Raw genomic sequence first — 16,537 nt, forward strand, 5'->3', positions numbered from 1 at the left:
AATATCCTGAAGGTGATGTGGATGTAACAAAAAGACTAATGCTTCACCATGAAGCAAGGTACTTATATCTGTAGCATACACGGCCACAGGCAGCTTTAAGGAAATACATACATTAGACATGTGAGTTACAAAAGGGTATGTCTGAGGAAGGATTGGCAGTTTTCCTTTTTGCCACCAATCAGCAGCTCTGTTTAAGCAAAAAACAAAAAAATAAAAACAAACAACAACAACAACAAAAAAAACCAAAAAAAAAGCATGCACAGAAGGGGCAAAGAACCTTGCAGCAAGACTTTGCTTTGAAGCAATTTTACTGAGCCTTTCATTTTCCCCAAGTCAGTTTCAGTACAATAGGTCAAACAAACAAAGGGTAAAGAGTTGGGCCCCTCCCAATCTCTACTTTATTTGACACCAAGTGCTGCACACAGAGGTCTCAGGGAGGAAAGCCTTGAGGAAGATAGTCTCTTTCATTAGACTGATCTACAGCGGAGGCCAAAGCAACAACCCAGGAACACTTCTTTCTTCATCACTGAACGGAAGGAACAAAGCTGATCCTTCACCAAAGGCAACAAGTGGGTAGGAAATGACAGTAATCTGTAGGAGCTCAGCAAACAACAGGCGTGCTGATGAGCTGTGCAACCTCCTTGGAGCCAGGCTTCCCTGGTCTTTGTGTTTCATGCACAGAGATGTCGGGATGTCTGAAGTCAATGGGAATTTTACAACAGATTTTAATAGTATCAAAACCCAAATCATTATAACCTTCTCTTCATAATAACTGTTTCGATTCCCATCAACTCATCTGGACTCTCTTTGCACCTTGGCTCAGGATCATCTTGTTTGTGTACATTGTCTATATAATAGAGAAATAACAGCCAGCACAATTCAAAATCATGTGTTCTAAAACACAGTTCTCCCTGATATTTTGTTGTACATGAGACCTAAATTGAAGAAATATATTGAAAAAAAATAAGATTAGGAGAAAACAGTTTTGAAATGACAATGACTGCAGGCATAGTTCTGGGGCCTTTAGGGGCTAGCATTCAACTCCTCCATTTAGTAAGACAGTGAAAACAGAACGTAACTGAGCTTAGAGAATTCCATTTCATTTATTGCTCTGTGCTCTGTTTAATTTTAACTTGACCTGGCGAAATACTTCTTAAGATTCCCCATCTCATCCCTGACACACTGTCCTGATTTGCTTACTTTAGGCAAACATTTGCTAGACAGTCCTCTGTTACTGCACAAAGAAAACATCAAGTTCTTTGTGCAAATGTCTGGTCATGTTTCACGATGGTCAAAGTCTAAAACGAAATCCCAAACGTGAACAAAATGTTTGTAAACCTTATTCTGCGTTCCTACCCCCATTTTTGCTGAGAAGAGAAAGGGAAAAATCATTAAACAAGTGCAACAAATGACAAGATGCAGTTAGTAACATGAGAAGTTGCTTATCGCTATTTCACTCATCACTGAACTATAGTAGTGTAGGCTTGTGTCATATCTTTAAAACTAGTTTTATACACATTTACACGGAGATCACAGTTCAAACAGAAATTGCTCCACAAGAAATCCCATCAAGTGGCTCACTGCTTCCCTCTTGTACACTGCTTTTTTTAAAGTCAAGTCCCATTAATATAAGATTTACTCAAAACAGTAAGAACTGTGGTTTTCCAAATCTAAATATAATAATTTCTCAACTATAATTACCTTTTTGAGCAGTAGGAATTTTATTTGGTATTTAGAGTCTGAAAATAGCCAAATTCACATGCATTAGGACAAAAAACCAACCAGCCAAACAAAAATAACACTAATAATGTGCTGTTTGTACAGTGCCACACCTTAGCAGTGCCCAGCAGGCAATCCACAAGAGACGTAAAGGTTGTGACTGTCCCGTGCATCCCAATGGTCACTGCTTATGCACACAGTGAGGCTCCAAAATATAAATCAGAAATTCCAACAGAGATCCTGCTTTTCCATGTGTTCACCCATTTCTTACACCAAAGTACTGTTTAGCTTTTTCAAAAATCTTTCCTTTCTGGGAGATGGTGGTAGGTCTGACCAAAACCCAGTCTGTCCAATCTGCCCCATGTCTATAGCATTCACAGTTAGTTCAGCCTAAAGCATGTTTACTTAAAAGTAAGCCCCTTTAGCAATGCAAGAAACAAACATGCTACAATAATTCACCAATAACCTCCTAAATCATTGTATTAATGTTGCAATATTATTTTTAAATGCCACAGTACTTTATCACAGATTTGTCCAGCTACAGTTTTGTCAAACCACTAATGATGGATGTCTTACAGTGAGCAGAGCCTGTTCTTTCAGCTGCCTCACATCTCTTACCATAAGACCCTGTTTTGCCCTATTCTTATGGCAGGAGCTGCACCTTCTATGTGGTCTGTGCCAAGCCCAAGGAAAGGCTGTCCTGATGGAGATCCTGCAAAGCAGACCTTCAGCAAGTTGTCCAGAGCAGTGGGGCAGGAAGGCTTGAAGGAATAAAAGAACCAAAACCTCCATCCCTTCTCCATCGGGGGGGGGGCCCCCCAAAAAAAAACCCCACAATGAAAACCCTTAAAAAATCATAAAATTATGACAGGGACAAAGAGGCAGAGGAATGAGCAAGCCAGAGGTAGGCACAACCATATGTTAAAATATCTTTCTGTTCAGTAAGCAACAGTGCCAGAGAGAAAGTTCTTCACACATCTTCATTCTATCCCTAGTAAACACACATGGTGCTGCAGTCTGTAATTACAGGACCACAGATTTTCCTCTCCTCTGTAGCATCACCTGCGTGCAGCAGCAGACTAGATAGCTGCCTTCAGAATTTTAAAGAGATTGCACTAAAATTGAAGTCAAAAGCATCCATTTCTTGCCAAATTTTTTGCTGGAAAACTGCTTCTTTTTTCCCACAGTACTTAACTTGCACTTTGCTTCTTTTGAACACAGCTCTTACTGACTTGGCTATGACTGCAAATAATCATTTCTTTTGCACCTTAGACCCAAAGTCAGTGACCCAGAAAACAAGGAGAAAAGGGAGGACACTGAAAAGCCCACCTTATTTGCTCAAGCATCTCACAGGAACAATGCGCTGCAGGCGAAAGATAAAACTCAGATTTCCCATGAAGCTGCTGGCCGAGAGAGCACCTTTTCTCCTTGAGTGATCCCTTTCCTTACTCACATCTGCCTTCCTCCAGTGCTGTACAGAACACGCAATACTCTAGTCTACTCCCAGGAAACCTCCCTGCTCCATAACTGTGACAGAAGCTCCTTGATGAAAGCAGCATGTATCGTAGCTGTGCTCTGAGCCTGCAGAAGACAACCGTGCATTACTTTATGCCTTGTGAGCTACATCAGCAGTAGCAGGCACTCATCTACCCACAGGATCACCCTCCCTCACCTGATCCTGTCAGAGCTCGCTCTGAAGAGTCTCCAAGTGGAGACAGCCAAGGCAGATTTTATCACTTAAGTGCCATTTTAAAGATACACTGTAGAGGTTTAACTTTTGATGGAGGCTTCTTCTGGCTGTCCCTCTGCCTCTCAGTGTTTGACTCCTGCCAGAAACATCCTCAGCATCTTGATTTTTAAATTTCTGCCATACCTCCTCATATTTCAAAACTGCACGGCCTTGTGTCAGCTATTATCTGCAGCAGGAGTTGCAGCCTTGGGAATAGCGTGCTCGTCAAATGAAAAGAGATGAGGCTGCTAAAATACATGTGGAAGGAACTCTTTAATGCGTAATCACTACACATACATTAAAGGGGGAAAAAAAAGGATCTTGTTAGTGGCTGTCTCGTTTCCAGGCTAAATGAATGGAGCCTATGCAGAACAGTGTCACCTTGAATCCATTTAAATGCAGGATTGGATAAAGCAGGCACATTTGAAGCTGATGACAGAAACCAGTCTTGTTTTCAGGTATGAAGCAGAGGTTTTTACAGATTTCCTTTTAATTTGCGCACATCGGGCTATCAGCTAAACACAAACAGCAATTACTGGAGATGATGATCAGAGAGCGTTTCCCCACATGGCCCCCTTCCAGCCCTAATGAGGATTTTTCAATACGTTTGTTCTTTGTAACTACATGATGATTTATCCAAAGACCGCGACAACAAACTGCTGATTACAACCATGCTTACTTAGTTCATCTCCATTCTACAGAGTCTGATTTTAGCGCATCTCAGATTGAACAAAACCACCGTGGCTGCCCAGAACAAGCTGCCGTTACAGCCTTGCTCTAATGACAGCAGCGTAATGAAACCCTTTTTGTTTTGCTTTGGAGGTTTTGTCCCAGCAAACTCGTGGTTGCACCCGGATCATTTGCACGCATATACCTTGCAAAAACAACGGGAGTGAACACTCATTCTCGTGTTCTAACTCAGTAAAAGTGGAGTCATGCTCAGGACAGATTCAGTGAAGGACGAACCAGGCTTCCAGCTCTCCCATTTCACTCATGTTAAGGTTAGCTCCAAGCCTTCCTCTGGCCAGCCCCAGCTCCCACAGAAAGCAGTGACTCAGTGCTCCCGATCCTTCAGAAACAGGTGAATCAGTGCTAGCAGCTTCCACAGGAACTGGCTGAACAGAATGCCTTGCCAAAGATTTGGCAAGCGCTAAAATTCATTTGTGAGTTGATCCTAGAAAAGAGGGCTTGATGCTCTCTCCAAGGGCAGTAGTTCTAATGCTTTTCTGGAATGGAAACAGGAACAAGTGCAGAAATATCACACTGCACAGCGCTGGTTCTCCAGGCACACATGGGAGTGCTCCCTGCATCCTAGAGCTGGGACTGAAAGGCATCTGCTGCTGCTGCAGGGGGTGAAGCACGTTGCTAATGGGTAAGACCAGCAATCAGAAAGCTGGGGGTCTGTTATGGTTCTGACCCCCAGCCCTTTCACCTTTCTGCCTTTCTCCTTTCTCTGTTTGCATTTTTACAGTGTTACCAGCAAATGCACCACTTCGTCATGCACGGCATGGAAAACAGGTTTTTTCCTGGCCAAGCAGCCATTAGAAATACTGGGAGGACCATGCATTTTAGCTACAGAAGGCAAAAAAAAAAAAAAAAAAAAAAAAACAACTGCCTTTGGATTGCATAAGAATTTTTGTAGGTACAGAGGAAAATGATTGTTTTCTAGAGTTTGGCAGAGGTGAGGGAGAAGGAATCGTATTATATTCACTATCCACCCAAGAACGAAATTGATGCTTAAGTATGTCTTTAAAGCATTCTTCTCATCAAGAGATAATGGCATTTCATACATATTCCACCTTAACCTTGAGATATTGAGAATATTTTGCATTTTTGACCTTTTGTAAAATATCTGCATTCAATTTGAAAGGCATTTTCACCCTCTTACCACGTCAGACTTCATACTGCTCAACCTGCACCTGGAGCACATTTGACACCATTTCCAAAGCTTCTGTTTTCTTGTGTGTCACCAAACATTTTTCTCCTCCCAAGGAAACACCCTGACCTTGTCCAGGAAATCAAAAGCCTCTAGGAAACAGAACTCAAGTGAACACTACAATCCTGGAGGCAGATGGAAGTCACACAGATGTATGAATGCATGACACCAAGGATGACAGCGATTAGTGATGGAATGATGGCACCTGAAATAAGTGAGAACTGAAACCTGACTTCAGTGAAAGTTCTGGCTGATCAAGAACAAAGGATAGAGCCCAGACTTTGTACTGTATGTTTTCTTATTCATGTGCAGAAAGATGAAGCTCCTGAATGAAGTGATTGATGAGAACAGAGTAGCTTTTTCCCTCAGTAGTTCCAAGTGAATCATTTTAAGACCACGCTTATGTGCACCTCTTTCACGCAAAGCACTTGTTCAGCACATCAGAAGGTGCCTCAACATTGTCACCTTCATGCATGCGGACACGTTTTGATTGCAGTAACAATTTTATTGCAAAAAGGAAAAAAATCCCTACTGCCAATGATCCCAGAGAAAGTGCTGGGGCTGCTCAGGTGAGGGAAGGGGCTTCAAGAATCTCTCTCTGAGTTTCTGAGGCTGTTCCAAGAACTAGGGGTGCAGGAGCACGGCATCTATACAAAAGCTCTGAACTGCAGGCAGAGAAAAAGCAAAACACAAGGACAACTTTAAGAGCTAAGTATAATTTATGTCTTTTGAGTATTCTATAGTACGTGTTCCCACTGTTTTTCTTAACGTTTCTATGATTTCATTGCTAACAATTCAAAACCTGAAAACCCATTTAAAGGGTTCTACTTCTACTTCTACTTAGGCTTCTACTAAAAGGGAAAAAGAACAGACATTTGGAAATGACAGGTTCTGCTTTTGGTAACTTCTATGTTTCAAATTCGACAGTAACTATTTAACATTCCCAGGCTCACCGTTGCACTGGAATAAGCAAGTTAAACAAGATTTCCTGCCTGAACTATGCCTCCAAAGGTTCATTTGAAGAATAAAGAAACAGTCATCAAAATTATTTTTATTCTCCAGAAATGTAAATGTGAAGCACAATTTTATGTGTTGCCAGTAACATAAATAAGCACCTCTCAAGCTTCTATTTCAAGCACCTATCGCATTCTGGGCATTTCACACAAAGAGTAATGTATAGCTTTAATCTGTACAGTACAAGGAAACATGACTGCAATTACAATTTACTCAAAATTACACCATCACAAGCTTTCACTTGCAGCTGCAGCATAAAAACCTCCCAGACCTTTTGCAGCTAGGTAATATTTGGTTTTGTTAGGGACAAATAGCCATCACAAACCTTAGAATGACCGGGGCAAGTTTTAAGAGAGGATCTGCATCTAGCAACACACTGGCGTGAGGCAACAGTCTGAAGAAATCAATGTAATTGTGCTGGAAAGTAAATACCTTTGTAACCACATCCACGGCAACCACAAAAACTTCACTTCTGCAAAGTGATCAGTAATGCTTGACTTGAGGAACTGACTGAGAGCTCAGGAGGTACTGCTTGCCACCATTAATCAGAGCCATAAAATTCCCACAAACAGTCTTTCTGAGCCATCACTGTATGGAAAAGAAACACTCAGCAGTCATCTCTGGAAATTACTATACTTGCTTCTTTCCAAAATCTAAATGCTCCTTTTTAGGGAGCATGCTATGGGAATCAGTACCTGCTACCTTCTGCAGGATGCACTTCTACTGCAGCATTAACTCAGGTGATTGACTGCTGAAGTCACTGAGATGCAGAGAAATTCCTTCTGCTGCCAACAACCACCCAGTGCACTGAGGGCAGCAAATACAGATCTCCTGAGTCAGGAGCCACTGCCTTGCTCATCACACATCATGACTTCCGTGTTAAACTAATTTGGATAAACTTCCACACACCAAAGCTGCATTTTACACCAGTTCTCAAAGGCCTCTCTTAGAAATCCAGTGGTATTATAAACCAACCCCAATTCTTTCCCTAGCAAAGGGCAGGAAGCCTTGCATGCCCTCTGGCCGCATAGAAGGCAATGGATATCTGCCATCACCTGGTAATTTCCAGCCGACACCTCCACCTGCAGCTCTGTGCTCACTCACTGGATGTGCAGTTCCAGACCCAAAGGCATTACAGCGTGAGGCTGAACCAGGTGTGGATACACAGCTCCATCACTGCTGAATGTGCATGGCCAACTCCACCCCAGCTTTATGCTCATTTTAAAGCAGTTACATAGAAACAGATAATACTTTACCCATCTGTCTTTATAAAGCCAACGTATCTTGAAGCAATTGGAAGCAGCAGGTTGAGCTAATAGCAGATGTGTGTTTTACAGCACAGCAAAGAACATCCTCCTAGGAGCTGGTAAATCTGAATGTACCATATCTGGTTACCAGCCCACCTGGAAATGCACACAGCCATTACTCATCTTCACAGCACCCACGCTGAGGAGGAGAAGAATAACAGAGATTTGCCCTTTATCTACACAAAGAGAGCTCTTGTTTCAAAACCAGCAGCCACAAACTTCAATGTGCACACTGCTGATTGACAGTGGCAGTAATCAAACATGCAGTGCTAATTCTTCAGTGCTCCTGCTTCAAGCCTCTGGCTTAGCTTTAACACAGCATCCTAACAAACATGGTGTCTAGCTGATGAGTGGGTGAGCAATGAAAGCTGCTCCTAAAAGCATTCCCGTTCCCTGCCCACCTAGCTGGTGTCTCAGAGCAGGGCAGCAGAGGCACAGCTATGTAGGCGCCTACACAGCTGCTGCAGCTCAGAGCATGGCACGCAGACTGAAAGCAATCCATCAGGTTGAGAACTCCCAAGGTGAAATACAGACACAAATACAAGCCCGACCCATTTACAGCTTTGCAACTTTTTAGCAAAGGACAGCGCTGACAGCTGGGGGGTCAGTGCTGAGGGTCAGAAACACCCTGAGCAGCCATTCTGTGCAGGCATGACAACACTTTGAGACACACTGGATGATCGGAACAGGCAGGAATTGATGGATTTGGTGCCAACTTGAAACCCAGATCTTATATGAAGCTAGCCATGCTCTGCTAAAGCACACTTCCTCTCAGAAAAAAAAATCATACAGAACTAGTGGAAATGGTTTGGCCAAAATCCAGTGTCTAATACACACACGCACATATATAAACATTCAAATAAAATCATTTGATTTTAATAACTTCAGTTAATTCCATCTAAAAGTATTTACTAGTATATTTGTCTTTCATTTCACAGAACAGCATCTTCACCTCCTTTAAAATAAATGGAGCTAAAATTATCAGTTAAACTGAGAACCATTGGAATTTCCTTGTGGATGCCACCTTTCAGTACTTCTGTAGGCTTGCCTTAATGCTGTTAATCTGCTATCAGAATTGTCCTCCTTTCTCTCAAACAGCCCATCACAAACCTGGATAAGTTTATCTACCTCAGAGACTTCCATCGGCTCCCCTGAGCTATCAGGAACCACACATCTTCACTCTGTTGACCAGCAAAAGCATGTGAGTGGAAGTCTGCAGTGAAGACACAATTTTTTGTTGGCCTACAAGGTCAGGTAGCTTTGAAGTTCTTCTCAAAGCTGCCAAACATATTTCCCCTGAGGTACTTCTAAAATTTAGACCAAACTTGACTCTAAGTGTCAATGTTTAAAGAACTCACATCAACATGCTGGATGAAGAATCATCCTGTAATTATTCTACAAGCCAGGGATGTGTGAAGGAAACAAAGTCCCCAAGAAAACCATCAACACTTTGCTTGGAAAGGAAAGCCACACAGGTATCATCATCTGTCATCCCTAATGGGAAAGCACACATTAAAGGGTCAGTCATTAGGAGCCTATCCATGGCCATGGAGCGTCATCCACATGAACATAAAGCTTCATCCACAGCTGACATACAGCCAGGTTCCAGTGGGCTGGGGAATGCTCCGGACAACTCTTAGAGTTTGGATGATGTACAAGAAAAGTTCAGAATTTTGTTGTAATTGGTAACTGAAAAAGAATGGAAAAGATGCTTTTCTTTCCACAACTAAGACCTTTATTCACAGATGTCCCACACAGCAAAGCCTCCCCTACATCTAACCCTGGAAACCCGCCTACAGTCAAACACCTGAAGATTCTCTGGGTTATCTTACTGGAAAGGTAGCAAGCAGTTGAGCCACAAGCACGACTGAAGCACAATGTTTCCAAATGGAAATGAACCTGGTTTAGTAAGCAGTATTTCCACCACCATCAAAGCAAAAGCAACACAGGGAAATTCAAAGAAAACTGGCCAGGACAACAAGCCCTTTAAGCTCCTCAATTACTAGCAGTGCAGATGAGCAGGCTCAGAGATGCCGTGTGCCTGCTGCTTAACACCGAGGTGGGCACCCCGTGCCACCTGCCACCGTGCTGCACAACTGAGCCTCAGCACGTGCCTGCTTGCATCTCACCAAGCCCTGCAAAAAACAAACCCACGGGGCTCCCATCCTTTCTGGCTCGCGCATCTATCTGACTGGGATCGCAGGGAAATGTTACTGACTACAAAACGGAGAGAAGCCGTGTGACTGGCAAGCGGCTGTCGGTGCGCTGTGACACAGAAGCACACGCAGCCTGCGGAGTTCAGAGGCGCCTCCAGAAGTCACTCGGCAGCCCGAACCGTCCCCGCTACGAGGGCTGACGGGACCGCGGGCTGCGGCCGGCGCTAACTCGCTGCCACCTGACCTGCAGCGCCCTGCAGAGCTTGGTCACCCGCTGATGCGTTTTTCAGGCGACCAACTCGTTTAAACTAAAGCAGAACTTCTTACAGCGACGAGAGCTGCCGTGCCCCCCCGCCCCGCCCCGCACTCACTATCTCGGCCACCATGAGGAGCCCGGGCGGGGTCCGCAGGAACTCCCTGTCGTAGGCGAGGGTGCTGGAGCTGGCCGACAGGTTGGCGGTGAAGGAGCTGCTGGTGGTGGTCACGGTGTGGGAGCGCGGGCGCGGCGGCTGCTCCAGAGGCGGCGGCGGCTCCATGCTTCGGGGCTGCCCCGCGCCTCCCGGCCGGCCCCGAGCCCAGCGGCGGGGCGGGGGCAGCGGCGAGGGCGGCCGCCTCCCGGGCGGCGGGAAACCTTCCGCCGCCGCCCCGCTTTGTGCGGCCCCGGCGCCGCGGGGGTGTGCTGAGTGGGGAGGGGGAGCCCAGCGCGAGGGAGGGCTGCGTGCGGCCAAATAGTGCAACCAGCAGGAGCAGGGAGGCGATCGTCCCTCTGTGCTACGCACTGCTGAGGCCGCGCTCCGAGTGCTGTGTTCAGCTTTGGGTCCGCACTGCAAGAAGGACGTCGAGGCCGTGGAGTGTGTCCAGAGATGGGCAACAAAGCTGTGAGGGGTCTGGGGCACAAGTCTGATGGGAGCGGCTGAGGGAGCTGGGATTGTTCAGTCTGGAGGAGGCTCAGGGTAGACCTGATCGCTCTTTACAGCTGCCTGAAAGGAGGCTGTGGTGAGGTGGGGGTTGGCCTTTGCTCCCAGGTAACGGTGATAAGATGAAAGGGAATGGCCTCAAATTGCACCAGGGGAGGTTCAGGTTGGATATGAGGAAGAATTTCTTCTGAGAAAGAGCAGTGATGCAGTGGCACAGGCTGCCCAGGGAGGTGGTGCAGTCACGGTCCCTGGAGGTGCTCAAGAACCGTGTGGATGTGGCACTGAGGGACGAGGTCTGTGAGCAGTCACAGGCATGGGCTGATGGTTGGACTAGGTGATCTTAGTGCTCTTTTCCAGCCTTAATAGTTCTGTAATCCTATGATTGATCTGGAGCTGCCATCTGATTGCAGGCTCTTTACGCACACAAAGGTGTTGGGCTTTCTTCCAGAGCAGCTGAGGAATGCTCTGTGGAATCCCATGGTTGGTAAGCACCATTTGGTAAGCCCATCCCCAGCATTGTCCATCTGCACAGTCACCTGCAACCAGCACCAATGGAGACATCCTAGGAACACGGGTTGCTGCAGGTGGTCTGTGGGAGCGCGACCACCACAGACAGGCCACAGGCAGACACCAGGGACTGGAAGTTGCAGCAGCCTCCTGAGAGCTGAAATTGGGGATTTAGCTGGCATCTCCCAAACAATCCAGAGTCTCTGTGGTGTACAAGGCATTGTAAAGGCAAACACTGAAGGACACTGGAAATGGAAAGTATGAGGTCATTGCTAAACTACTACCTGACAGTGCTGAGCTGTTCCCTGACCTGTATTTGTTTGTACTTTCCAGTCTAGCCTTAAGTGTCCCCTTTAAAAATAATAATAAAAAAAAATGTGGGTCATTTAAGAGCTTCTAATGCAACCTTCCATTCCACAGAAAGCACAGTGTTTCAAGAAGGAGCCAGCAGGTGATAGCTTCCTTCAGCGTTCAGGAATTCTCATTAGTGAAGCATTTGTAAGTGGCAACTCAGTAAAAGTGAAGTGTTTTCCATATGTCTGGTGGCTATTGTCCTCGAATTGTTTACTGCTGCTCTCCCGCTGGCTAACAAAGGATGTGCTTGCAGTGTTACCTTTCAGCAGGGGACCGAACGAGCTGGAGAGGGAGGAGGAGGAGGATGCGGTTTCTCCCAGCAGTACGGGAAATGCGAATTACCCAAAGAAACTGCTGCTTATACTTGATTGTGCCTCTCTTACAGTGTAAGCATGTCACAACACAGGCTCCACGGGGGTGCTTTGAAGGTGTGCCTTGGCTCGGGATCAGTGGAGCCTCTGCATGCATACTCAAAGGCACGGGTGACTTTGCTTTGAGCTGGCAGAAAAAATGTGACAGCGTTTTGCAAACATGAGCTGAGCGGGTCATCAGAATGAGGTGCCGGTTACTCAGTGGGGTATGATATACAGATACACTGTGTGAGGAAAAAAGTAAGCAGACCACACTTAACATCTCATAACATTTAACACAGCATCTCAATCATAAATAAACGATTTTACACTTTTTACTATGTTTTGTGTGTGTGTGTGTGTGTGTGTAGTTACCAGTGTTTTTGTACTGGTCGCATTCCTGTTTCATTCCTTTTAAAAATAAGAGCTGAGATGGTAAGGAAGACTGTGCATTGGTTTGTGTAGAGACCAGCTTCAGCTGGCTTGCAAATAAAAAGTGTACTAATTGTTCAGCGCTGCCAAGCTTCCCCCCAGAGCCAGAACCACTGTGAGATGCCCCTGTTGCTGTGAGTGCGGATCCAGTTAGCAGCACTGAATCACTTGTAAACTTTCCCATCCACAAGTGAGTAAATGTGGGGCTAAAATTCCTATCAGTAGCAACGCAGTAATCCACACAAATTTCAAAATGGTTTGAGTCACTCCCATCACTACCACTTTGAGAGCTGATTTATTTCCCACTGTATGTATATTCTCGCCGTGTTTCCAGGGCATTTATTTTGTGGGCTTAACTTTTATACATACTGCTAAAACTGTGTATTTTGCTCACTGCACTTCTGGAGGTCAGTGCTGTTTACTTTTTTGGCCATCACACATCAGACCAATACACGCCTTGGCTTTTGGTCCTTATGTATATCGTTTGAGCATCCCAGGTCCTCGGGGAAAAAAGTTAAACACAGATGCAGAGAGAGATTTATTTTGTTTCAACTGTATTAAAACTATTAATATAGCATATGTTTTTAATGTCTGCTGAGGATGTCAAATATTGGAACTAATTCAGCAAGAAGTGGATGGCTACATTGCTGGGCAACTTCTCTCTGAACTCTAGCTACTGCTCTGACTTCCCTAATTAGCAAAATTTTCTCCAGCAAACATAATCAAGAAATGAGTTTCACTTAAAAAAAAACAAAACAAACGGCAAATGCTGCAGCAGCTTTTCCAAATTGCTCGCATTTCTGGAAGTAAATTTCACCCTTTAACCTGACAGTATAACCCATTACATTTAGAATGTAAACTCTGAAACTCTTGCTTTTTGTTTTGCATCTTGCACTGAAGGCTCCAACTGAAAAGCCTGCAGGGAGCATCTGAGCTTAGCTAGATTTTTTTACACGTAGATAGCATCAGAAGCAAAATAATTGAACGCTGCCGCTTGAACAATCAACCTTTCATTACAAAACTACCAAGAGAGAAGAAGGTGGCCCATTTTCTGTATTTTAAATGAACCTTTCAAGGGAAGGATTAGTGAGCCTTTCAAGCATCAGTCAGGATTCTTACCTTTGTTTGTCAACTCCTGTATCTCCTCACAAAGTAAACTGTGATTAGAAGAAAAATAATGCTTTGAAGCTTTCCTGTTCAATTGTTTTAGTAAAAGCAAAAGAGCTGATAAAAGTATTATAATGTTTCTAAGTAAAGGAATTATTGCTGAAATGTCCTGATATCTAATTAACAGATTCTTCCACTTAAGCTGGTTTGGGTCTCAAATCCTGAGGAATCAACATTTTTGAGATTTCTGACTGAGCTCTCCAGAACTACTGTATTAGCAACAATGTGGCCCACTGGAAGTGCTCATTAAAGTGTATTCACACGACCAAGGAGCAGAGATGACTGGAATTTCCTGAACTGTTTTTCTGGTTTTGAAATACAACTTCCCTTCACCCCTCCCAAATCCAAGAACTTCCAAATGTCAAAGTCAGCTAAGCAAAACAAGTGAACAGATAAAGGAAAGGTGACTGAAAGTTTTCATTAGTCATCAGGACATTTCAGTCAGCAACAAAAAGTTGTGTTCTTTAAAACGTAGGAGTGATCTAAGAAAAATAAGTGAGTTTACTCTAAAGAGAACAAAAAAGGAATTGTATTTGCTATGGAACCCAGGCTAGATGTGAGGAATAGGAATAGGAATAGTGTCGGATGTCCAGGCCAAATATTTTCACCCTTGACATCCGACTGTGCTCATCTGAGGATATTTCCAGTAAGCAATAAATCTAATGTTAAAACCATGCTTGGAATATTTCCTAATGGCTTTTTGGAACCAGCAATGTATAGGCTCTGAGCTGTGTATTTAGAGTAAATAATTAATAACATACATGACTCTCTGACAGCTTATCTAGCTCTACAGAAAATCTGATTTACACTAGCCCAAACCAGAAATACTAGAGTTTGACTTCAGTACTGAGATATACTATAAACATGCCTGGTGATCAGTCAAGACAGATGACTCTAAACGAACCAGCATTTAGTAGAGTAAAATTGACTTTCAGTATCACAATACTTGATATTGAGGCTCTTCTAACATTGCAAGAGAGAGTGAATAGATGATAACCTCTCATTTTCAAAATGGCTCTTGCTCTTGAAATCCGTAGAAGGATTTGTGTTTGTACGTGAGGTTACTGAACACAGTATTTGTTTGGCTCTGCTGCTCAGACACCCCAAAATTCTGGAGCCTATGATCAATAGTAACACAAAGTCCATCAACTTGGGTAACAAGAGTGCACTGGATTTCACCATCAGACACAAATGTTACTGCCCTAAGGCAGGAAAATACAATAATCAGCTGTTTACATTTCACGTGCCTTTTCTTTCAATTATTTCTTTCAACACATGATGTTTACCTGTGTTACATGAACAGGCAGGACTGTAAACAGAGTGTCAAAAAGTTGTCTTATTACACGTGATACACCATACAGAGAATTAAGTCCATGCTATAAACAGTAACATACTGACTTCTCAATTTTTTTCCAATTTTTCAAACACATTACCGTGACTCTAAGTAAACTGTTCATTGACAGAGACTGCGCTAAGAAAAGAAGTCACAAAGTACATAGACCACGTGTCTTCTATGCTTTAGGCTTTCACCAGCTGTCCCATCTCCTCTGGGAATCCTAGAATCCTTCCCAAATGCAACTGTGCCTTAAACAGTGTGTTGAGGAAAAGCTGCTTACTTCCTCCAGAGAGATTTGTACTTCACAGTCCCTGCATGCTACACACATACAGCTAACTTCAGAGCAGAGGGTGTACCTACTCAGTTAAGGGGAGAGATGAAAGTGAGAAGTCTATGTACAAATCTCAGAATGGATGCTGTTGTTGTGTTGTTTATACTGCATTTCAAGCGCTGCTTCTCAGTTGTCTTCAGCTGTCCTATAGTGAGCATGCAAGCACAGCTCTGAGCACAGCTGCTGGCCTTGTCTTCTCACACCTGCATATCACAAGCCACTTGGATACTCAAGTATCCTGTATCATCTTATGCGAGGAAGGAGCTTTTTGTTCCCTAAGAATGTTCAGACAAAGGCTGTCCCTGAGGCTCATTCATGAATGTTCTCCATGGGGTCACCATCCCGAAGTAGACTTTTAAAATGCTTTACTTTCAGTCTGGATTTGTCCAGCTTCAGTTTCCAGCCATGTTGTCTGCTGATGCTGTACCTGCCAGCTACTGGATGTCTCCACTATGTGTACGTATATACAAAGCAACCTCCATTCACCTCTTAACAATTTAGCATAATAGGTCATGTATTTCAGGTCTCAGACGTTTCTAGATTTTGTACTGATCACAGCAAAGCAAGAGAACTAAACATTAATAAAGACTGCAAGCAAACTGATGCCAGAAGCTTGGAGGAGAGAGTAAACGCTGTTCCTAATCATGGATGAGGCTGAGAGAAATCACAGTGGAACTGTTCAGCCTTTCATTAACTACCTGAAAACAAAAAGGGAATTGACAACTGTCAAGGGTGATCTTTTTCTTTAGCAGTTCCACACTAGCTTTAAGTGCTGATTACTGCCACCATTTAAACACTTATCAGGTTGGATATGAGGGAGAATTTCTTCTGAGAAAGAGCAGTGAGGCAGTGGCACAGGCTGCCCAGGGAGGTGGTGCAGTCACCATCCCTGGAGGTGCTCAAGAACCGTGTGCAAGAACTGAGGGATGAGGTCAGTGGGCATGGTGGGGTGAGTTGGTGGTTGGACTAGGTGATTGTAGAGGTCTTTTCTGACCTTAATGATTCTACAGTTCTATATTTCTACAGTAGAAACAAGGACTAGTGTACTACAGTACAGCCATTTTCACTGAAGACATCTATGGGCTCTTCTCAGTAAGGATGGTGCTTGCATAAGAATCAGCTCTTCAAAGTTTGAGGGTTAGGGTGAAGTCAAAAGAAACTGGGCAGGAAGAGGAACAACAGGCGTGTTTTTGTTGCAGCTGCTCCTGTTTTGTGGCTGAAGGATCTACTGAGAAAAGTGGCAGCTGGCTGGGGAGAGGTTAACAGTCTAACTGCAGAGGCA

General features: G+C 44.1%; 1 protein-coding gene across 1 annotated transcript in view; it reads right to left on the reverse strand.

Annotated features, from left to right (window-relative positions):
- Window positions 1-10,399, reverse strand: part of LOC122168481 (CKLF-like MARVEL transmembrane domain-containing protein 8) — a 28,856-nt gene extending 18,457 nt beyond the window's left edge. The window contains exon 1 of the mRNA XM_042833846.1: window positions 10,233-10,399. Within this exon, the coding sequence (XP_042689780.1) occupies window positions 10,233-10,397 (165 nt within the window). The 5' untranslated portion in view covers window positions 10,398-10,399. The remainder of the gene's footprint in view (window positions 1-10,232) is intronic.
- Between the last annotated feature and the right edge of the window lie 6,138 nt (window positions 10,400-16,537).

This window comes from Centrocercus urophasianus, unplaced genomic scaffold (genome assembly GCF_019232065.1).
Source record: "Centrocercus urophasianus isolate 14NV4802_14NV808 unplaced genomic scaffold, USGS_Curo_1.0 seq_427, whole genome shotgun sequence".
NCBI classification, from domain to species: Eukaryota; Metazoa; Chordata; class Aves; order Galliformes; family Phasianidae; genus Centrocercus; species Centrocercus urophasianus.